This window comes from Leucopleurus acutus, assembly GCF_964270905.1.
Source record: "Leucopleurus acutus genome assembly, chromosome: 3".
NCBI lineage: Eukaryota > Metazoa > Chordata > Mammalia > Artiodactyla > Delphinidae > Leucopleurus > Leucopleurus acutus.
Genome location: NC_139145.1, coordinates 145,355,389 through 145,379,678, shown reverse-complemented (window position 1 = coordinate 145,379,678; position 24,290 = coordinate 145,355,389). Strand labels below are relative to the sequence as shown.

Genomic DNA, 24,290 nt, shown 5'->3' with positions numbered 1-24,290 from the left:
AGTGGTGAAGCCTGGATTTGAACTCACCAGTCTGATTCCACCCTTTGTGCTTTTTATCATTATACCATATTTTCATACAATATCTTAATTTGATTATCACAGAATCTTTTACAGAGGTTTTATTGTCTAATTTCCTTTTATTAAAATGAAGCCTTCATGGGCATAGGAAATTGCAAAGTACCTTTCTATGACAGTTCCTATATTTTTGTGTACATTATTCTCATAATCCTTACTACAGATCTCCAAAATCAGAGGAACAGGAGGAAATTATATTCAGTCTGGACCTATATCTATTCTGTTTTTTAATCTTGGCATTTAAAAAAATCCTGGAATATTTTTAATCCTGGTATGGTAAGTAAACCTAACATGTGATTGAAAATATAGAATTGATTGGAATTGCTTGATTATAACGAAGCTTGAAAATAGATTCTTAATGATAAAGAAAATTTATATCTATTTAGGGGGACCTAAGAGTAGATTTGAGAGGACAGTTAAATGTTAGTACACCTAGTTTGTTAGCCTAGCATTTGCTTCATCTTGCTCTCGGAGTTTGTGTTTCAGAAGCATAGTTGCATTTCAGCAACGTTCTGAGAGGAGGTGCCCACTATAGACTGAATAAATAAATGTGTGGCATTGACACAAGGCAGGGAGATAGTAGGTCAAATGCAGCTCAGTTTCATTGGGAGTTGGGGAAAAAGAGTAAGAGTGGGAAGATGTGTAGGGCATGTTACTTGAAAGATTAATAAACTGTGAAACAGAAAGATTAAGCATCTTGGCCAGGGTCAAACTAAATGTAATAAGCTGAAATTTTAGGTCAAGTTGGCTTGGCTCTAAAACCAGTATTCTTTCCACTAAATTTTCTCCTATTTTCAGCCCAGAAATTTATTTAAATTCTCGCTTTTTTAAAATAGTTTATTCCACTGTTTTATTGATTACAAAACATGTTTTGATCCTTTTGAGGGCTGTCTTTCCTCTTGCATTGATAGATACACACTAGAGCAATGGAAAGATATTGGGATCTAGCTAGCTGCTGGATGTAAACTCACTGACCTCTGTTACCACCATAGAATATTTAGATTATTTAGAATTACAGAAAGTGGTATATTTAAGACTTTGGGCTAGGCATCATATTTTTCTTTGAGAATTTGGCATACTTCCTTAGAGAGGAAAAACTAGAATTAGCACAGCCACAGAAGGCAGGACCAGGACTCATAAGTAGATGTTAGAAGGAGGGCGGCTTGGACCCAGTTTAAGAAAGGTGTTGCCAATTAGAGCCACCCAGACAAACGTACTGTTGTTGCTTGTGATGTAATGAGTTCTGTACTGCTGGAGGCTCTATGACCATCTGCTGAGAAGGGACAGTTTGTACTGTATGAGCTCAGAGAGGGCCTTTAAAACTCTAGGTTTTTGTGCTTGCATTCCCCATCACTCTGAATATTTGACACTTGATGTTCTCCAACTCTAACATAAGGCACTCCTAAGAATAGGAAGCCTATATAAAGGAGTTAATAATCTCAACTTCCCTAAAGAATAATGTTCTTTGCCTAGGATGATTATAAAAGGAATTAAAGGAGAAGTTGCAGTTTTAGATTTCCCATATTATGCCAGAAGTGTTTTTCAGTCAGGTTGACTTTGTTTTCACAATGTGAGGGTATTTTTCATCACAGACTGTCCAAATATTGATGTTTTATGCAAATTTAAGATCTCCTTTGGCTATCCATTTTATTTCATTGGAATAAACTTTTGTTACTGGTTAAAGTGAAGTTAATAATTGAAGAGCACACTTGACATAAAATCTCAGTCGAAATGGAACTACCTGCTTGCTCTTGGGCTCATGCGGAAGTGTACGTGATATGATTGCTTTGGATTCTACAGCTTTTAAGGTTCTTTATCCCACCTGACTGGTATATGATATGTACATATCTATATATATGTGTGTGTATTTATATTTTAGAATATTGGTATTCATGATCTATTTTGCTCTATTAATAATAAAAAGTACATTTGATCAGTTAGTCGATCAGTTAGTCATCTAGTTCAAATCCATTTACTTTACAGAAGATAAAACTGTGATCTGGAGAGGCTAAGTAATTTGTCCTGAGTCATACTGCTAGTTTTTGACTGAACTAAGTCCAGATTTCATATCTCCTAGTCCTGGACCAGTGCTCTTTTTGCTATACCACATTACCTTACTGGTAATTCATGAAGTGATGGGTCTTCCTTCTGTTAAGATGTATATATGTATTTATTAGCATTAAAAATAAATAAAACATTTAAAACAAATAAATTAATTTCACTGAGAGGCCAAATGTAAGTATAGGACTTTCTGGTAAACTGTTACCACTGTAGTATCTTTCAAAAGCTTTATTTAGAGTTTAGGAGTTGATAAGTTGTTGAAATATAACTAAGTGGCATATTTTCCTTATTGAGATTAGTAGCGGAGTTCTGCTTTTCTGAGGAATAAAACAAATATGTTCAGTCTATTCTCCATGTGTCCAAGAATGATCTTTTACAGATAAGCAAACCTAGTCACACTACTACTCCTCTGTGTAAAATCCTTTAGCAACTCCTTTTACCTTCAGGATAAAATTTAAGCCCTTAACATGGCCTACAAGGCGTGGGTCCTGCTTATGTCACCTCTCACCTGTCCTTTTCCTCTTAGACGTGATTAACTTCTTTTAGTTCTTTGAATCAACCAGCGCCTTTCCCTTCAGGCCTTCCAATATGCGTGTGTTGGTTTTCTATCGCTTAGTAACAGATTACTACCGCAAATTTAGTGGCTTACAAAACCACCAGTTTATCATTTCACAATTTCTGTAGGTAAGAAGCCTGACATAGTATGGTTGGAGTCTCTTCTTAGGGTTTTAGGGTTTCACCAGGCTACAGTCAAAGTACACTTGACCCTTGAACACGTGGGGAGGTGTGGGGTTAGGGGCACCAACACACACTCCTCTCGCCACCCTGCGAGCAGTTGAAAATCCACATATAACTTTACAGTCTGCCCTCCATATCCATGATTCCACATTTGTGGATTCAACCAACCACAGATCATGTAGTACTGTACTATGTATTTATTGAAAAAAAATCTGTGCATAAGTGGACCTATGCAGTTAAAACCCATGTTCAGATCCCTGTTTCTTTGATACATCTTTTAAGTCTATAGTGGCATGCCAAACGCTTCTCATTCTTAAAATCTCTCTTCCTCTTCTGGCACGTCTTTATGGCTTCCTTCTCTGTCCTCAGCCAGGAGAAAGCTCTGCTTTTCGTTTTTTTGGCTGCGTTGGGTCTTCATTGCTGTGCGTGGGCTTTCTCTAGTTGCAGCGAGCAGGGGCTACTCTTCGTTGCGGTGCACCAGCTTCTCCTTGAGGTGGTTTCTCTTGTTGCGGAGCACAGGCTCTAGGCACCTGGGCTCGGTAGTTGCAGCACAGGGGCCCTAGAGCACGCGGGCTTCAGTAGTTGCTGAGCGTGGGCTCAGTATCTGTGGCATGCGGCCTCAGTAGCTGTGGCTCGCGGGCTCTAGAGCACAGGCTCAGTAGTTGTGGCGCCTGGGCTTAGCTGCTCCACGGCATGTGGGATCTTCTCAGACCAGGGCTCGAACCCATGTCCCTGCATTGGCAGGCAGATCTGAGCCACTGAGCCACCAGGGAAGTCCCGAAAACTCTGCTTTTAAGGACTCATGTGGCTCCTCAGTCCCACCTGGGTAATCCAGGACATAATCTCCCTATCGGCTAACTAATAACCTTCATTATACCTGCAAAGTCCCTTTTGCTAAGTAGAGTAACGTACTCGTGGGCATAACACCAGCGATCGCAGAGGTCATGGGGTTCAAAATTCTGCTACCACAATGCAGTGAGTACCCGCTGACTGGAATAGCCTTTCTAGGCCCTGCATCCTGCTCCTTCGTCTGCTAACTTTTACTTTATCCACTGCGTCTCTGCTTTCTTTTTGCCCCTCTTTGTTTCCCTCTCTTCTCGTGCTCTGATTAAGAACCTCTCTTTCGCGCTCTCAAATTACTCTATACTTCCCCACTGTACCACTTGTCACTTTGTTTGCTTATCTGTGTCCTTTCAGGGGGACCGTCTATCACCTCTGAGAAGAGAAGCCATGTTTATCTCGGCACATTTGTGTTTCCCTGCTAACCCATGTATCTGCCATACAGTTGATTCCCAATATAAAAAAAAAAAAAGATGAATCAATGAATTATTTATATCCATGAAAAGAGGAAGCATGATTACTGTCTTTAATATAAATTTCTAAGACTGTCACATGGAGGAAGAGAGAAGACAATTTTATTATTTGTTTATTACCATTTAACCTTCTGAAAAATTATTTAAATTTAAATTGTGACAATGGGACACAAGAATCATTAGAACTAACCTAGGAATATAGTGAAAAGAAATCTGAGTGTAACAGTTCCGCAGAAGGCCAAGGAAGCTCTGGTCCTTATTAAAACAGAAGGTCCGAGTTAAGTGATGTATTTGAGAAGACAATTTTAACTCAGTATATACAGTTTTTTTTTTTGAAGGCTTGCTTTTGTGAGGTAGTGTGTCCTCATTACTGGAAACTTTTTGGTGAAAGCTCAGCGATGGAGTGTTGGGGATATTATCGGGAGGCTAATGTACGTGAGCTCTGTTTTGTGATTCATTCTTTGTTATGGTTGCTGCAAATTGATGGAGATGGGTCATTTGTATTCCTATACCTGTGGCTGCCAGGAGAGACCTACATGCTGTCATCACTAGTAATGTCCCTGGCCATTCACTGTGTAATTATCCAGCCTGGTGGATCTGGGATAATTGACTCCCTAGTACTTTGACCTGTTCTGGTTACTGAATCATAACTGGGTGGCAAGATTAGCGTAGTGGAGTTACTTTTATAAGTCATTAACTGTTTAGAAGTGACATTGCAAGTAAAAAGACTAATAACATACATCCGTAGAGAGGGGGTATAGGGTAGTGTTTAAGGGTAGGCTTTTTGGTTCAAACTCCTAGCTCGACCACTTACTAGCTCTGTGATTTTGGACAAGGTACTTAAGTCTCTGTGCTTAGTTTCCTAATCTGTAAAATGAAGATAATCTTCTAGAGTGAACGTGAGCACCATAGGCAAGTTAGTAAAAGAATATAGTGCCTAGGGTATGGTAAGCATTGTGTAACGGCTAGCTGTCGTCATCATCATCAACAACAACATTATCCTACAGGCACACTAAAGATAGTTCAAGACTTACAAACATGTGCACAGTGTCTGGCATATGCTAGGAATACAGTGGTATTTTTGAGTTAATAATATGTTCATTTGTAATTTTTATTTATATTTATTCTTTCAGATAACTGTAGGAAATGGTCCCCAAAACTTTATAAGTATAATGAGAAGAACTAAATGTGGTGCTAATCTTGTGTTGCTCAGAGCTTGCTAAGGCAGTCTGAAAAATATCTCCTACTAGAACTTAACCTTGTCTCTTCTTTTCACTTACTAAAGCAAATGGATGTTTTTAAAAGCCCTTTGAAATTTTTTCCAAAATAAAAAAACTATCATCAGGTGAAATTAATATTTTTCATGTAGCTATATATCATTTTTTGGATGATAAAGTAAAATATTCTTGCCACAAAAATGTTCTCATCTGAATTCAGATGAGATGTTAACACTTTGCTTGTCTTTGCAAACAGGTTCATCCTAAATTCCACTATAAACAAGCTCATGACCCGGGCACAGATACTTCTTGCGTGACTTTTTCCTATGATGGTAATGTCCTTGCCTCTCGTGGAGGTAGGTTAGAAGCTTTCTTTTTAAAATGTTTCTATATATAAAATGATCGTATGTAACTCTAACAAATGTCACACTAATATCCTAGTGCTTAGTAAAGCTAGCTGTGCTTTTGTTAATGTACCTTTGCCAGTCTAGTTTTTTTTATTAAAATGCATTTCCAACTTGGCAACATTATTTTATTAAAATTATCAAGTAAAATTTAGAAAATATGTACTTTTTTGCCTAAGTTTTCATTTTAGCTCCAAATTGCATCAGCATTTGGAGCCTGCAAGGATGACCATTGCCTCTACCTTATGGACTTTTGTAGATGATATTCTATATTCTTTCTATATCATTTTATAGTTCTGGGTCTGGTATTTCAAACTCTTCTATTTGCTGACCATTGATTTTTTTTCAGTTCAAACACTAATTCAGTTCAGTTAAAAAAATTTATATACCTGGATGTTATTTTTTTTAATAGCTATGTAATTCTGTGTGGTCGTATTGTAAGTTTACCTATCCACACTCACATGACTGAATACAGATTGGTTCTAACTTTTTGCTAAATCTTTCTCACGTGAATAAGTAGTATGCTGATAGAAGGAAATAATAAAATAGTGAGGGCAGCTTATGAACAAAGCATTAGGGGGAAGTATGGGCATGACTGAGGATCTTCCAATAGGCCCATTTTTGGGGAGAGAAAAGAATCAAGGTAAGTAGGTTGGAGCCGTGTTACAGATAGCCTTAAATATCACATAAAGGATTTAGTCTTTATTCCACAGGCCAAATTAATCTAGCAACACTGAGTTTAGTCATTCATTCACTCACTTTACTGTATATTGAGCAACTGATCTGAGCTAAGCATTATGCTAGGTGCTTGGCATAAACTGTGGACATCATAGCAGGGTTCCTTTCCTGAAAGAATTTACAGCCTGATATAGAGGGTATGGAAGTGAGGGGAACATAGAGTTGGCACAGCTCTCCCCTCAGTTTAACTGGTCCATGCCCGTTTACCCTTGGGAGCTCTATCCAGATTCTCCTTCTTCCAAGGAAGCCTTCTATTGATATATTATACCCAAACTACCCTCACATAATTTTAAAAATCAAATCACATGCACATGTATTTTCTATTTACGGTATACATGGCAAAGATGGATATGTATGAAATATATGTTTTGGTTCATCAATTCTAACCTGTTCTTTGAGTCCTAAGATGACTCTTAATTAAGGCTATGTACTATACTCTGTACTTACATCAGTGATTCTTACCCCAAGAATGTATCTGAATCCCCTGGGAAGATTTTCAAAATCACAAATCCTCCACTAGGAAATTCTCACATTCACTCTCACACCTCTAGAGTGGTATACCCCAATCTCCAAGGTAGAGTGGGGAAAGAAGAGGGGAATAACAGAGGAGTGTACTTTGAAAATTCTTCCTGGAGGATTCTGAAATAGCCCAGCCCCACCCAGTTGGTTATTACTGCCTTAGAAGTATAGGATTAACTCCATTTCAGTCAAAGCCATTTTAGTGATAATTTTTACCTTCCCCTTCCATCCTATACTAGCTGTTGGGTAACATGTCGTCTACAGAACATGTATACTGTATTCCACCATTCTCCTTCCTGGGTGTATAGAATATACCAGATGGAAGTCTCTCCGTTCAGCAGAGTCCCCAGAGTGTTGTAAGGTGTTCCTGCTAGCTCCAGAACCTGCCAGGTTAACTAAACTATTTAATACAGATTAATGTTTTCTTATTGTTTGAGGATTGTGGGGATGTGTAACCCTCTTTTAAAGACTAAAAGCAAAAAGGTTAGTCTTACAAAGTTCTTCCAGTATAAGCAGGTCTCCAATCCAGCCAGTTGTGGATTAGAGCACCTGCCAAAAGCTGGGTTTCAGAGTCAGGGTTGCTGGGGAGAGAATGGGAATTTTTATTGAATTCTCTACTCACCCCACTTGCATCTGGTACTGATTCCTTATTGGACCCAGGGGGTTGAGGCAGGTCTCAGCTGCGGACACTGGGGAAAAAGGACAGCAAAGATATTACTTATATGAGTTTTGGCTTTCATTATGAACAGGCATTAGTTAGTAGCCCTATAGAAATACTTCAAAAGTGATTCTTTAAAGAATGTTAATTATGCTTTAAATGGCTTGGAAAAGCTATACTCCCCAGCAAGGTGAAGAATGATAGCCACAGATAGAGTTACACTGGAGGGAAAGGAATCACATTGGCTCACTCTCATTAATGTTAATGGATAGTTTCACCCACACACTAGTGGGAAAAAGAATCTGTTGTGAACTGAACTATTTTCAGTCCTGGTGGTTGCTAAATTAATATCTTCTTAAGAAGTCAAGTTATGCTCAGATATACCACAGGGAAACTACCATCTGCTCTAAAGTCACTCTTTAGAGAAGATTCTCCAGGGTTCCTTCTAGCCTACAGATGCTACATCAATCTGGAAAGTAATTTCTAGGAAGCTAGTTCATTATCATGTATCTTTCTACTGTTCTCACAACTACGGCTCTCAAGCTCCCTAGTTAAAAAGTAAAATGTGTTATGTGCATCCCCTTCCCTCCTTCCTTCCCTCCTGCCTCCTTCCTTTCTCTCTCTCTCCCTCCCTCCCCCGCCTCCCTCTCTCCCTTCCTTTTCTTATAGTTATACACTAAGTTTTGCAAACTCTAAACTTGGGGCTGGTTCTTTTTTGCAAAATTTACTTTCTCTTTTTTTCCTTTCTCATTCCTCTATCAGGTGATGATACATTAAAATTATGGGACATCCGACAGTTTAATAAGCCACTTTTTTCAGCCTCGGGTCTTCCCACCATGTTCCCAATGTAAGTAGCATATTTTTAATATTCGATAAGCACAAGAGAATGGAAAAGTAATTTTTTCATCTTCATGTTAATTTATAGTATGTGTCTTACATTTTCTAGAAAAGGGACTTGAAGAGTGATTGAAATAGGTTTTTTGAAAGATGAATTTTTATTTTTCCTTTCATTTCGTGCATTCTTCAGAATATAAAATTCTATTTTTGAAGTTGAAATCATGACTGTTCATGTATTTGTGTGTGTGAATATATATATTGTATGCACACATAGGTCTTGGGGTAGTAAAAACATTTTAAAGAGTTGAATTGTTCTTTTAATAGTGTATAAATGACAGAGTAGGCCTGTCTCTTGTTTTCTTTTAAAATTTGAATCCTCCTACCATTAAAGCAAGTCTTCATAGTTACTGAATATTATATGTCATTTTCTCAATTTTTTCTTATCATCATTTCAGTCAGTAATTCGGTAACTGTCACTTATTCAAACTGTCTTGCTCTGGGTAGCTGAACACTGTTATCTGCATTCTACTGAGTTGATAACTGAAGCTTTAAAGATTTTTCTGCAAACAGCTGAGGTTGGGATTTGATCTCTAAGTCCTACAATTGGTGCCTAAGCAAAAATGTCTATTTTGGTAGAAATAAAATTTCTCACCTGTATTAAATAATGACCAACAAGGAGAGTGTGAAGGTAGTGGAAGCAGCAAATGGAGGAAGCTGTATAATCTCAGAGCACTAACTCTGACACAGTCTATTGCCCATGGCATTTATCTGTTAAAACAAACAAATGGATAAACAAACATGAATTTATAGCCATACGAATCTTTTGAGCCTTATGCCTGCTGCAAGTAATGCTAACTAGATAGCGTCTTTGGCTCATGTCTTAGATTATTCACAGTCAGGTGGCCAGACCTCTCATCACAAGAGCTGTTGAATCACAGCCATCAATTAGGTTCCAGCGGTACAAGCTGCTCCTCATTTCATGGTGCTTGACTTGACAAAACTCAAATTGTTTGAGAGGTGGTGCTGATAAAAATAGTTCCCAAACTGGTCAAAATAATCACTACTTAGACGTCAGTCATACACTGTCTATTTGTGTATAGACAGGGTCAATGTCTATATTGAGTTTTTCCCACACGTTATTTACATTGCAAGATATTATAATGTATAGAAATTAGAGCACAGATTCTGGAGTCAGGCTGTCTAAGTTCGAATCCCAGCTGTACCACTTACTTTTGTGATCTTGGACAAGGTTTATTTAACCTCTTCCTGCCTCAGTTTCCTAATCAGTAAAATGGGGATAATAGTATCTACTTCATAGGATTATTGTGAGTATTCAGTGAATTAATATAAGTGCCTGACTTACTATAAACCCTATGTACGAGTTGTCTCTTATTACAGTGAGGTTGTTTATATTTTAACTCATTATCACTGCACTGTTGTGGCATCATAAGCCTATACTTATAAACTCTTTTTGTCTGTAGGACTGACTGCTGTTTCAGTCCAGATGATAAACTCATAGTCACCGGTACGTCTGTTCAAAGGGGATGTGGCAGCGGCAAACTTGTTTTCTTTGAGCGCAGGACTTTCCAAAGGGTGTATGAAATAGACATCACAGATGCGGTATGTGTGTTCTTTCCTCCCAGCCTTGAGAATGAAGTGAAGTTTGCCTCTTAGCCATTTTTGGTTTTGGTTTTGAAACAGAACATAAGTTCTTGCCCTTACAGTACAGTGGTAGCTGCTTTTTTTCTCCAACACAGGAATTATTAGTACATTGCAGACTGGCTTATCTACACTTTTCCCTCCCCAACCCAATATTTCCTATAGGCCCACACTTTAGTCAGAATTTCAGCTGGGCCTGGGATGTTTACCCGCTCTGCCAACCAATTTGAGGAGAGAAGAAGCTGATCTTCATGTAACGTACAGAAAGGAGCTTCCCACAATGTGCATGTTTGTAAGGATTCAGGGATTATGGACAGAAGTGAAACGTTATGCCCTCAGAATGTGATGAAGTGTATCATTGTTTGAAAACTTTGACAGAATTCTCCTTGTTAGAGGTGTCATTAAGGTAAGACTCAGCTTCCACTGAGATTAATATCTATTTAGTTATTAGAAGTTTAAAACATTTCAGATTTAACTTCCACATCTGAAAAACCCCCCTTTAGTTTTCTTTACATATTTATGTAAGCACTAAAACACCAGCATGCGTGCATTCATTCATTCATTCATTCATGTCTAGAGACTGGAGCCGTATGTAATACAATAATAGTGAAGATTCCCAGAGGAAAATCTGAGTTCCTTTAAAGTCTTTGAAAGTATGTATTAGTATTTAGATGGTAAGGCAAATCATTGTTATTTTTCGAGTATGAAACAGGCCAATTAATGTCTGTGCAAATTTTCTTTGGCTCATAGTCAAATCCTTTAGTAATGTCCTGTATCTTAAACAGTGCTCTTATGTAGATTTCTCCGGTTGTTTCAGCTCTACGTAAACAGTTGAGACATATTATGTACTTAAATGATTCAGACAATTGAACAACTGTTTTTAAATCACCAGCAAAAAGCTCCTGTCTCTAATGTTTTAATATTACTGTGGAGTCTTAAGTTGTAGGCACTAAATTTGAAACCATGGTATAGAGACAATGAACTAACAATGAGACTAATTCTAGATGAGTACTTTAAGTTTTATAGATTCTAATCTCATGACATAATTTGAAATGTGCCAACACTAATAATACTTTTTTTGGGGTGCATCCAGGAGCCAACTAAAACACTAGAATCAAAGAAAAACACTCTTGACTCTATCAACTTTAATCTCAAAAAATAAAATTATTATAATGGGTTGTTCCAGAAGTAAGCTGGTTTTGTTTTGTTTCGTTTTTAATGCCTCTCAACGACTATACATCTCAGTATGACTCATGGGGTTGTGTTTTTAAATTATAATTTAAATTGAAATGTAATTAAATTAAGGGATATAGAAGTATGATCGTACTTTTAAAGACATGTGGATGTCATAAGTGTACAGAACACACTGTTGTGTTGCTCTGAATTGCTTTTCTAACTAGATGTTTTTGTCCATGGCACTTACCACCATCTCATCTATTATATATTTGTTTGTTTTTGTCTGTCTGCTTCCACCAGGATGTACGCCCATGAGGGCAGAAACTTTGTCTGTTTTGTTCACTGCAATATCCCCAATGCTCAGAACAGTGCCCGGCACATAGAAGGTGCTTGTTTATTGAATGAGTGAATGGTATACTTGGGAAGTGCAAGTAATGCATACTGTAGAGCACAGGTGTGTCTTTGGAGAGTGAGGCAGGAGAGAAGTATCTAGAGATGGAAGGGTAAACTGACTTTGTATACCATAATAAAGTGACTTTATCTTACGGTTTTTTGTTTTTCATTTTTTTTTTTTAAAGCAAAGGAATGACATATTCAGATCCAGGTCTTAGACGTTGATTTTTATTGAAGTGTGAAGGTTAGATTTACAAGACGTAGTATTTATTTGTATATGTATAATTTAGGAGACTGGGTCAGTGTTCCCTGCAATTAAAAGAAAACAAAAAAAGATAGCAGGTTTTAGAAGAAAGACAGTGAGTATGTTGTTGGTACGTTGAACTTGAAGTACCTTTAGGACCTCTGGGTAGAGATGTTCAGTGGGCAGATGGGTAGATAACTTTGGTGCTTAGAAGAAAGAAGACACAGTTTTGGGAGGAGTATTTATAGTTCATAGTTGAAATGTTGGTTGCTGATTAGTTTGATCACGGAAAGGGCATGAAGGATGGAGAATATGAGCCCTAGGAAACCAGAGCATTTAAGGGATGAGCAAGTGAAGAGATACAAAGAAAAGAGTGAGGTCATTAAGGAAACAGAATTTATCATATTGAATTATCTTAGAAAAGTCAGAAAACTGATTTTGAGACCCATTTTAATAGATGGATGAAGAGAGAACTTCAAATAGGGACAAAACCACACACCTTAAAGTGGCCTTTTAAATCATTGATTTAGGATTTGTTTGTCTTTTTTTGGTTGTTAACATCAGACAGCATTGTTTTCTGTTCATATTGTAGAACGGTATGCTAAAGGGACTTTAAACTGCCCCTTTGATCCCTATTTTCTCAAGTTTTAAGTCTTCTTGGAATGTAGAAAACTAAACAGATTCATTCTTTGGGATGGATAAAGAGGGGGGACACTTTGCTAGAAGGGCCAAAAAACACCTCTTTTATTTAATTGTATTTTCGTTATGAAAAGCCAGGATTGTCATTTCTTTTGGAAACACCACACTCTGCTATAATAAGGTACTTACTGTATTGAGTTTTAATTTAGCTAAAAGGCAGCATCTCATATTCTTAATATCAACATTTAGTTGTTTGCTTGTTTGACTAGGCACAGGCAATGGTGCTGTTAGGTCTATCCTAAAGCCATTTACTTCAGTAAAGTATGATTGACTGCATTTTCCCACACCCTTTTCTAAAACTAAATAAATCCCTAGACAGTTACATTCTGGAATGCCAAGCTCAATATAGATAGGGAGCCAAACATTGTTTTCAGTTAGGGAATGTTAACAATCTATACAATTAATTTCCTAATAACTAAAAACTGTCCTACAATCTTCACAATAAATAGCTTTTTAAAATATAACAATTATATTTTCCATATTTAGTTTTGAAACAAACTTTAAAAATGGTTTTAATTGCACTCTGCATTGTCATATGCTCTGAAAATGTTTCTTTTTCTATTCAGTTTAGAGACTCTCAACGCTCTTTGCTAGGAGATGACAAATGTTTAACATTTACTATTTTTACTGTGTGATGTTTGTACACATTTTACAATTCTGCTGAAATTATTTTTAGGTGTTTCCTTTTCCTAGTCCAATTTTGTTTCCTCAAGTTTAAAAAAAATGCATATCCTCATTTATCATCTACTTCGTTGTAATTTGAATAATGTGCTTAGCCTCTTTTCTAAAATAAATTCCAGAATATAATTTGATCTTGAATTTAAAAGCTCACCTTTGTCTTTGTGTAGATGGGACCCTAGCATGTTTATATATTGTGTAAAAAGCTTCCATTACTCTATTTTATGTGAAAAAGCATAGGAGAGAAGGAATGGACTAAATGTAATTTGGAGATGACCTATCATTTTTTTAAAAGGTAATTATGTTTAGAAGAAACATAGAAATTTTTAAGCCTTTTCAAAGTTCCAGTTATTTCAGGAAATGCTGTGATATAACATTTAAAACTATTATTAGCTTAGTGATTTTTCATCAAACTATACTTTGTTGCAAAATGATTAATAGAATTTCCTTTTTTACTAATGTAAATCAAGGGACATGGTTTATGCAGTTGTACTAGTATATTACCATTTATACTCTTTAACCCAAGCATAGTGAAATGAAGTTGTTTTGACCTGGTATTAAGATGGTGGCCTCTTCACCTCAGTTGCTTTGGGCAGTAATTTAAGAGAGAGCAGACATTCCCTTGTGTAGAGAGAAGAAAAAGGTGGAAAGGAAAACAGCCAGAAATTTCACACTTGGTCCCAACTTCTCTTCTAATTTGTTTGTTTGTTTACGTAGTTTGGTGAGGGATCTCTGTTTCTGTAAACACTGAATGAACAAAGTGAAGAGAAGAAAAGGAAAAACTAAACCTTTATTTTTAAAAGATAGCTATAGCATTTAGCACGGCTACTGAACGGAAGGGAAGGGAAATTTGCTTCGGCATTTTCAACTAGACTGTAGGCATTTCAAAGTTGATTGAGAATCCTGGTGCCCATATAAGAGAGATAATAGTAAAGGTCTTTTAAGGAAGAAAAAAACTCATTTGTGATCATCTGAAGAATATTTGATTATCTTTAGGAATGCTTTTTAAGCATGGAAGAGAATAGATAGCAAAGAACAAGGATTATCTTAGATTTTGTTTCTTTATGCCACTACTTGTTCTCTGCAATATCCCTTTCCCGTGGGAGATGAAATCTGGATTATGCACACTTACTTACTTACTGCCTCCCTACCTACAGGCTGTATCTCTGCCCCTTATTATCATAGGTATTGGTTGAAAAATACATAATTATTGTCAAAGTTATGTTAATTAAGTAATAGTTTATATATTTACCAAAAGGTGGGGAAAGTTTCTTATTTCAGACATACTTATCCGATTACAGAGATAGCCTACTGCATATATTGAGGAGAAGAAGGTAAGGTCCATATTGTGTAAAAAAAAAAAAGAGATTTCTTTAAAAGAACAAAAATTTCCATAAAAATACCAACTGACTTTCCTTCTTTATATAGTTAGGTGAAGTTCTGAAGAGAACTTGAGTTCTCATTATTTTTCTAAACATCATATCTTATCACATTACCCATAGCTTATACTGAGATATGACCTTTAAATTAATGAATTTTGATGTCCAAGAAAATTGCTATATGTGTCAATATATAAAATGACATATAACATATAAAATGAAAGGATTAGCACTTCCATTTCACATAAAAAGTTTTTGTGTTCTTATTAGGAGAGAATATTGATATTTTAAATCCAAAGAGATTGAATAAGTATAAATGGATATAATGGGGCCATGAAATAATAGACCCTTCATGAATCTAGCTCTGTATCTTAATTAATAAGTGTAAGGGACATGCTGGCTCTTCAGACTACAATCCCCCCATGTTATTTGTACATGTGAATGAGAGAAGAAAGGTCATTCAAATTAATGGATATTCCAAGGAGTCCTCAGAATTGGCTTTGGAATGTGTCTTTGTTCTTATATTTGAATACAGATAACGACTAATATGGGAATTTACTTCAAACTTAATGAATTAATGAAGCTGTGCCTGTGAAAGCTTGTCTCTGAAGGAGCTGAAGAACTCAACTGTTCTTCCATTTTGTACTGGGAATAGACTAATGATCTGTCTTACTGATATAAAGTCCCAGCTCAGGCCGAATCACACGTCTTTAAGCGTTTTCTAGAAATAAAGGATTCAAGCGGTGTCTTTGCCCAGTCAGGATCGCATAAGGAATAGTAGTACAACAGTGCATTAAGTAGACTTCCCTGTGCTATACAGCATGTTCCCATCGGTTGTCTATTTTATACATAGTATCAATAGTGTCTATGTGTCAATCCCTATCTCCCAATTCCTCCCACCCCACCCCTTTCCCCCTTGGTATCCATACATTTATTCTCTACGTCTGTGTCTCTGTGTCTGCTTGGCAATTAAGGTCATCTATACCATTTTTCTGGATTCCACATATATGCGTTAATATACGATATTTGTTTTTGTGACTTACTTCACTCTAAATGACACTCTTTAGGTCCATCCACGTCTCTACAAATGACCCAGTTTCGTTCCTTTTTGTGGCTGAGTAATATTCCATTGTTTGTATGTACCACATCCATATCCATTCTTTTTTTTTTTTTCATACCCATTCTTTATCCATTCCTTTGTTGATGGACATTTAGGTTTTCTTTAAGTAGCGAAGAAAAGAGATGCCATTGGGTTATGATGGAAAAAAATATTACATTTTTACCACTTTTGTGATTTGACTTACTAAACCCTTTCTTCAGATTCAGTAACTGGAACTCAGCTGGAGTCCCCTGCTGAGTTAGCCTCACAGTGTCCAGGATGGGGGTAGTGTCCATAAGATGTGATTAAATTACTTTTCATTGCACCTAAAGGTATCATGCTATGGATGTTCCAGGACGGTAGTTCTCAGGATTTAAAGAGTGCAGTTGAGTGTTCATCTGTAGGCACGTGAGAATAGAGAGGAAAGAAACCACCAATTTCATGATGGTTTAACTGTTAATATGTACCTTATCAAGTCTTAAAATGCTTTACGTAGGGAAAATGAAAGGAACAAGCTTAGTGCTGATTATTTTTTATTATTTTTAAAGTGCACAGTTCTGTGATTTTTAAGCCCTATAGATTCCTGTAGTTCCATCAATACAATCAGGATACAGAACAGTTAGTTCCATCACCCCCTAAAAACTCCTTTGTGCCATCCCTCTATAGTCACCCTCTTACCCCCTCCCTCACTCTCCACTCCTTATCCCTGGCATTCACTGGTCTGTTCTCCATCACTATAGTGTTGGCTTTTCAAGAATGTCATACAAATGGACTTATATAGTGTGTAACCTTTTTAGATCAACTTCTTTCAGCAGAATCCTTTGAGACTCATCCAGGTTAGTTGTGCGTATCAATACCTTTTTACATTTTATTGCTGAATAGTATTCCACTGTATGGATATAGCACAGTGTTTTTATCTACTAAAGGACATTTGATTATTTCTAATTTTTGGAGATTACGGATGGAGCTGCTGTAAGCATTCGTATAGAGGTTTTTGTGTGAATGTAAGTTTTCTTTTCTCTAGGGCAAATACCTAAGAGTAGGCTTGCTGGGTCATATAGTGAGTGTATATTTATTTTTATGAGAAACTCCAAGCCATCTTCAGATTAACAATGTCATTTTGTATTCCCACCAACAGTGTATGTGTTTTTTACTTACTCTGCATCCTCACCAACACTTTGTATTGTAACATTTTTTATTTTATACATTCTAATAGGTGTGTGGAGTGGTTATAATGTGAATTTTCCTAATGGCCAGTGATGTTGAATATCTTCATGTGTCCATTTTCCATAGTTGTATTCTCTTGGGTGAAATGCCTCTTCAAGTCTTTTGCCCTGTTTTAAATGAGGTTGTTTGTTTCTTACTATTAATTTTGAGAGTCCTCTATATATTCTAGATACCAAGTTCTTGGGCTATTCCCTCCCAGTCTGTTGCTTGTTTTTTTCTTTTTCTTAATAGAGTCTTTTACAAGGCAAAATACATTATTTTTTTAACATCTTTATTGGAGTATAATTGCTTTACAATGGTATTAGTTTCTGCTTTATAACAAAGTGAATCACTTATACGTATACATATGTTCCCACATCTCTTCCCTCTTCTGTCTCCCTCCCTCCCACCCTCCCTATCCCACCCCTCTAGGTGGTCACAAAGCACCGAGCTGATCTCCCTGTGCTATGCAGCTGCTTCCCACTAGCTATCTATTTTACGTTTAGTGTACTTATGTCCACGCCACTCTCTCACTTTGTCAAAGCTTACCCTTCCCCATCGCCATATCCTCAAGTCCATTCTCTAGTAGGTCTGTGTCTTTATTCCCGTCTTGCCCCTAGGTTCTTCATGACCATCTTTTTTTTTTTTTTAGATTCCATATATATGTGTTAACATACGGTATTTGTTTTTCTCTTTCTGACTTACTTCACTTTGTATGACAGACTCTAGGTCCATCCACCTCACTACGAATAACTCAATTTTGTTTCTTTTTATGGCTGAGTAATATTCCATTGTAAATATATGTGCCACATCTTCTTTATCCATTCGTCTGTTGATGGACACTTAGGTTGCTTCCATGTCCTGGCTATTGTAAATAGAACTGCAATGAACATTGTGGTCCATGACTCTTTTTGAATTATGGTTTTCTCAGTGTATATGCCCAGTAGTGAGATTGCTGGGTCGTATGGTAGTTCTATTTTGAGTTTTTTAAGGAACCTCCATACTGTTCTTCATAGTGGCTGTATCAATTTACATTCCCACCAACAGTGCAGGAGGGTTCCCTTTTCTCCACACCCTCTCCAGCATTTATTGTTTGTAGATTTTTTGATGATGGCCATGCTGACCGGTGTGAGATGATATCTCATTGTAGTTTTGATTTGCATTTCTCTAATGATTAATGATGTTGAGCATTCTTTCATGTGTTTGTTGGCAATCTGTATATCTTCTTTGGAGAAGTGTCTATTTAGATCTTCTGCCCATTTTTGGATTGGGTTGTTTGTTTTTTTTGATATTGAGCTGCATGAGCTGCTTGTAAATTTTGGAGATTAATCCTTTGTCAGTTGCTTCATTTGCAAATAGTTTCTCCCATTCTGAGGGTTGTCTTTTTGTCCTGTTTATGGTTTCCTTTGCTGTGCAAAAGCTTTTCAGTTTCATTAGGTCACATTTGTTTATTTTTGTTTTTATTTCCACTTCTCTAGGAGGTGGGTCAAAAAGGAGCTTGCTGTAATGTATGTCATAGACTATTCTGCCTATGTTTTCCCCTAAGAGTTTGATAGTGTCTAGCCTTACATTTAGCTCTTTAATCCATTTTGAGTTTATTTTTGTGTATGGTGTTAGGGAGTTTCATACTTTTACATGTACCTGTCCAGTTTTCCAAGCACCAGTTACTGAAGAGGCTCTTTTTTCTCCACTGTGTATTCTTGCCTCCTTTATCAAAGATAAGGTGACCATATGTGTGTGTGTTCATCTCTGGGCTTTCTTTCCTGTTCCATTGATCTATATTTCTGTTTTGGTGCCAGTACCATACTATCTTGATTACTGTAGCTTTGTAGTATAGTCTGAAGTCAGGAAGCCTGATTCCTCCAGCTCCGTTTTTCTTTCTCAAGATTGCTTTGGCTCTTCGGGGTCTTTTGTGTTTCCATACAAATTGTGAATTTTTTTGTTCTTGTTCTGTGAAAAATGCTAGTGGTAGTTTGATAGGGATTGCATTGAATCTGTAGATGGCTTTGGATAGTAGAGTCATTTTCACAATGTTGATTCTTCCAATCCAAGAACATGGTATATCTCTCCATCTCTTTGTACCATTTTTAATTTCTTTCCTCAGTGTCTTATAAGTTTCTGCATACAGGTCTTTTGTCTCCTTAGGTAGATTTATTCCTAGATATTTTATTCTTTTTGTTGCAGCGGTAAATGGGAGTGTTTCCTTAATTTCACTTTCAGATTTTTCATCATTAGTGTATAGGAATGCTAGAGATTTCTGTGCATTACTTTTGTATCCTGCTACTTTACCAAATTTATTCACTAGATCTAGTAGTTTTCTGGTAGCATCTTCAGGATTCTCTATGTATAGTATCATGTTATCTGCAAACAGTGACAGCTTTACTTCTTCATTTTCGATTTGGATTCCTTTTATTTCTTTTTTTCTCTGATTGCTGTCGCTAACACTTCCAAAACTATGGTGAATAAGAGTGGTGAGAGTGGGCAACCTTGTCTTGTTCCTGATCTTTGTGGAAATGGTTTCAGTTTTTCACCATTGAGGACGATGTTGGCTGTGGGTTTGTCATATGTGGCCTTTATTATGTTGAGAAAAATTCCCTCTATGCCTACTTTTTGGAGGGTTTTAATCATAAATGGGTGTTGAATTTTGTCAAAAGCTTTCTCTGCATCTATTGAGTTGATCATATGGTTTTTCTCCTTCAGTTTGTTAATATGGTGTATCACATTGATTGATTTGCGTATAGTGAAGAATCCTTGCATTCCTGGGATAAACCCCACTTGATCATGGTGTATGATCCTTTTAATGTGTTGTTGGATTCTGTTTGCTAGTATTTTGTGGAGGATTTTTGCATCTATGTTCCTCAGTGATATTGGCCTATAGTTTTCTTTCTTTGTGACATCTTTGTCTGGTTTTGGTATCAGGGTGATGGTGGCCTCATAGAATGAGATTGGGAGTGTTCCTCCCTCTGCTATATTTTGGAAGAATTTGAGAAGGATAGGTTTTAGCTCTTCTGTAAATGTTTGATAGAATTCGCCTGTGAAGCCATCTGGTCCTGGGCTTTTGTGTGTTGGAAGATTTTTAATCACAGTTTCAGTTTCAGTGCTTGTGATTGGTTTGTTTATATTTTCTATTTCTTCGTGGTTCAGTATCAGAAGGTTGTGCTTTTCTAAGAATTTGTCCATTTCTTCCAGGTTGTCTATTTTATTGGCATATAGTTGCTTGTAGTAATCTCTCATGTCCTTTGTATTTCTGCAGTGTCAGTTGTTACTTCTCCTTTTTCATTTCTAATTCTATTGATTTGAGTCTTCTCCCTTTTTTTCTTGATGAGTCTGGCTAATGGGTTATCAATTTTGTTCATCTTCTCAAGGAACCAGCTTTTAGTTTCATTGACCTTTGCTGTCGTTTCCTTCATTTCTTTTTCATTTATTTCTGATCTGATCTTTATGATTTCTTTCCTTCTGCTAACTTTGCGGGTTTTTTGCTCTTCTTTCTCTAATTTCTTTAGGTGCAAGGTTAAGTTGTGTTTTCGAGATGTTTCCTGTTTCTTAAGGTAGGATTTTATTGCTATAAACTTCCCTCTTAGAGTTGCTTTTGCTGCATCCCATAGGTTGTGGGTCGTCATGTTTTCATTGTCTTTTGTTTCTAGGTATTTTTTGATTTCCTCTTTGATTTCTTCAGTGATCTCTTGATTATTAAATACTGTATTGTTTAGCCTCCATGTGTTTGTATTTCTTACAGATTTTTTCCTGTAATTGATACCTAGTCTCATAGCGTTGTGGTCAGAAAAGATACTTGACACAATTTCAATTTTCTTAAATTTACCAAGGCTTGTTTTGTGACCCAAGATATGATCTATCCTGGAGAATGTTCCATGAGCACTTGAGAAGAATGTGTATTCTGTTGTTTTTGGATGGAATGTCCTATAAATATCAATTAAGTCCACCTTGTTTAATGTATCATTTAAAGCTTGTGTTTCCTTATTTATTTGCATTTTGGATGATTTGTCCATTGGTGAAAGTGGGGTGTTAAAGTCCCCTACTATGATTGTGTTACTGTCGATTTCCCCTTTTATGGCTGTTAGTGTTTGCCTTATGTATTGAGGTGCTCCTCTGTTGGGTGCATAAATATTTCCAATTGTTATATCTTCTTCTTGGATCAATCCCTTGATCATTTTGTAGTGTCCTTCTTTGTCTCTTGTAGTAGTCTTTATATTAAGTCTATTTTGTCTGATATGAGAATTACTACTCCAGCTTTCTTCTGATTTCCATTTGCATGGAATATCTTTTTCCATCCCCTCACTTTCAGTCTGTATGTGTCCCTAGGTCTGAAGCGGGTCTCTTGTAGACAGCATATATACGGGTCTTGTTTTTGTATCCATTCAGCCAGTCTATGTCTTTTGGTTGGAGCATTTCATCCATTTACATTTAAGGTAGTTATCGATATGTATGTTCCTATTCCCATGTTTTTAATTGTTCTGGGTTTGTTATTGTAGGTCTTTTCCTTCTCTTGTGTTTCCTGCCTAGAGAAGTTCCTTCAGCATTTGTTGTAAAACTGGTTTGGTGGTGCTGAATTCTCTTAGCTTTTGCTTGTCTGTAAAGATTTTAATTTCTCTGTCGAATCTGAATGAGATCCTTGCTGGGTAGAGTAATCTTGGTTGTAGGTTTTTCCCTTTCATCACTTTAAATATGTCCTGCCACTCCCTTCTGGCTTGCAGAGTTTCTGCTGAAAGATCAGCTGTTAACCTTATGGGTATTCTGTTATGTGTTATTTGTTGGTTTTTCCTTGCTGCTTTTAATAGTTTTTCTTTGTATTTAATTTTTGATAGTTTGATTAATATGTGTCTTGGCGTGTTTCCTCTTGGATTTATCCTGTATGGGACTCTCTGTGCTTCCTGGACTTGATTAACTATTTCCTTTCCCATATTAGGGAAGTTTTCAACTATAATCTCTTCAAATATTTTCTCAGTCCCTTTCTTTTTCTCTTCTTCTTCTGGGACCCCTATAATTCCAATGTTGGTGTGTTTAATGTGGTCCCAGAGGTCTCTGAGACTGTCCTCAATTCTTTTCATTCTTTTTTCTTTATTCTGCTCTGCAGTAGTTATTTCCACTGTTTTATCTTCCATGTCGCTTATCCGTTTTTCTGCCTCAGTTATTCTGCTATTGTTCCCTTCTAGAGAATTTTTAATTTCATTTATTGCGTTGTTCATCTCTGTCTGTTTGTCTTTAGTTCTTCTAAGTCCTTGTTAAATGTTTCTTGTATTTTCTGTATTCTATTTCCAAGATTTTGGATCATTTTTACTATTGTTATTGTGAATTCTTTTTCAGGTAGACTGCCTATTTCCTCTTCATTTGTTAGGTCTGGTGGGTTTTTGCCTTGCTCCTTCATCTGCTGTGTGTTTCTCTGTCTTCTCATTATGCTTACCTTACTGTGTTTGGGGTCTCCTTTCCTCAGGCTGCAGGTTTGTAGCTCCCGTTGTTTTTGGTGTCTCTCCGCAGTGGCTAAAGTTGGTTCAGTGGGTTGTGTAGGCTTCCTGGTGGAGGGGACTAGTGCCTGTGTTCTGGTGGATGAGGCTGGGTCTTGTCTTTCTGGTGGGTAGGTCCCCATCTGGTGGTGTGTTGGGGTGTCTGTGGCCTTATGATGATTTTAGGCAGGCTCTCTGCTAATGGATGGGGTTGTGTTCCTGTCTTGCTAGTTGTTTGGCCTAGGGTGTCCAGCACTGTAGCTTGCTGGTCGTTGAGTGAAGCTGGGTCTTGGCGTTGAGATGGAGATCTCTGGGAGATTTTTGCCGTTTGATATTACGTGGAGCTGGGAGGTCTCTTGTGGACCAGTGTCCTGAACTTGGCTCTCCCGCCTCAGTGGCACAGCCTTGACGCCTGGCTGGAGCACCAAGAGCCTTTCATCCACACGGCTCAGAATAAAAGGGAGAAAAAAAAGAGAGAAAGAAAGAATGAAGATAAAATAAAATAAAATAAAGGAAAGTTATTAAAATAAAAAATAATTACTAAGAAAAATTTTTAAAAAGTAAAAAAAAAAAAAGTACAGACAGACCCCTAAGACAAATGGTAAAAGCAAAGCTATACAGACAAAATCACACCCAGAAGCATACACATACATACTCTCTAAAAGAGAAAAAGGGAAAAAATATATTTATATCTTTGCTCCCAAAGTCCACCTCCTCAATTTGGGATTATTCATTGTCTATTCAGGTATTCCACAGATGCAGGTACATCACGTTGATTGTGGAGATTTAATCCTCTGCTCCTGAGGCTGCTGGGAGAGATCTCCCTTTCTCTTCTTTGTTCGCACAGCTCCAGGAGTTCAGCTTTGGATTTCGACCCACCTCTGCCTGTAGGTCACCTGAGGGCGTCTGTTCTTCGCTCATACAGGACGGGGTAAAGGAGCCACTGATTCGGGTGCTCTGGCTCACTCAGGACGGGGGTGGGGGGAGGGAGGGGCACGGAATGTTGGGCGGGCCTGCGGAGGCAGAGGCCATCGTGACATTGCACCAGACTGTGTGTTCTTCCGGAGAAGTTGTCCCTGGATCCTGGGACCCTGGCAGTGGCGGGCTGCACAGGCTCCCAGACAGGGAGGTTGGATAGTGACCTGTGCTTGTACACAGGCTTCGTGGTGGTGGCGGCAGCAGCCTTAGTGTCTCATGCCCGTCTCTGGGGTCCGCGCTGATAGCTGCGGCTCGCGCCCGTCTCTGGAGGTACTTTTAAGCGGCACCCTGAATCCCCTCTCCTTGCGCACCAGGAAACAAATAGGCAAGAAAAAGTCTTGCCTCTTCGGCAGCTCCAGACTTTTTCCTGGACTCCCTCCCGGCTAGCCGTGGCGCACTAGCCCCCTTCAGGCTGTGTTCACGCCGCCAACCCCAGTCCTCTCCCTGGGATCCGACCGAAGCCCGAGCCTCAGTTCTCAGCCCCCGCCGGCCCCGGCGGGTGAGCAGACAAGCCTCTCGGGCTGGTGAGTGCCGGTTGGCACTAATCCTCCGTGCGGGAATCTCTCTGCTTTGCCCTCTGCACCCCTGTTGCTGTGCTCTCCTCTGTGGCCCCGAAGCTCCCCCCTCCAACACCTGCAGTCTCCGCCCGCGAAGGGGCTTCCTAGTGTGTGGAAACCTTTCCTCCTTCACAGCTCCCTCCCACTGGCACAGGTCCCATCCCTATCCTTTTGTCTCTGTTTATTCTTTTTTCTTTTGCCCT

General features: G+C 37.9%; 1 protein-coding gene across 1 annotated transcript in view; it reads left to right on the top strand.

Annotated features, from left to right (window-relative positions):
* The window catches only part of WDR70 (WD repeat domain 70), a 304,294-nt gene that overhangs the window by 245,983 nt on the left and 34,021 nt on the right, over nucleotides 1-24,290 (top strand). Inside the window, exons 11-13 of the mRNA XM_082835820.1 lie at nucleotides 5,661-5,760; nucleotides 8,486-8,570; nucleotides 10,042-10,180. Coding sequence (XP_082691946.1) covers nucleotides 5,661-5,760; nucleotides 8,486-8,570; nucleotides 10,042-10,180 — 324 coding nt within the window. The remainder of the gene's footprint in view (nucleotides 1-5,660; nucleotides 5,761-8,485; nucleotides 8,571-10,041; nucleotides 10,181-24,290) is intronic.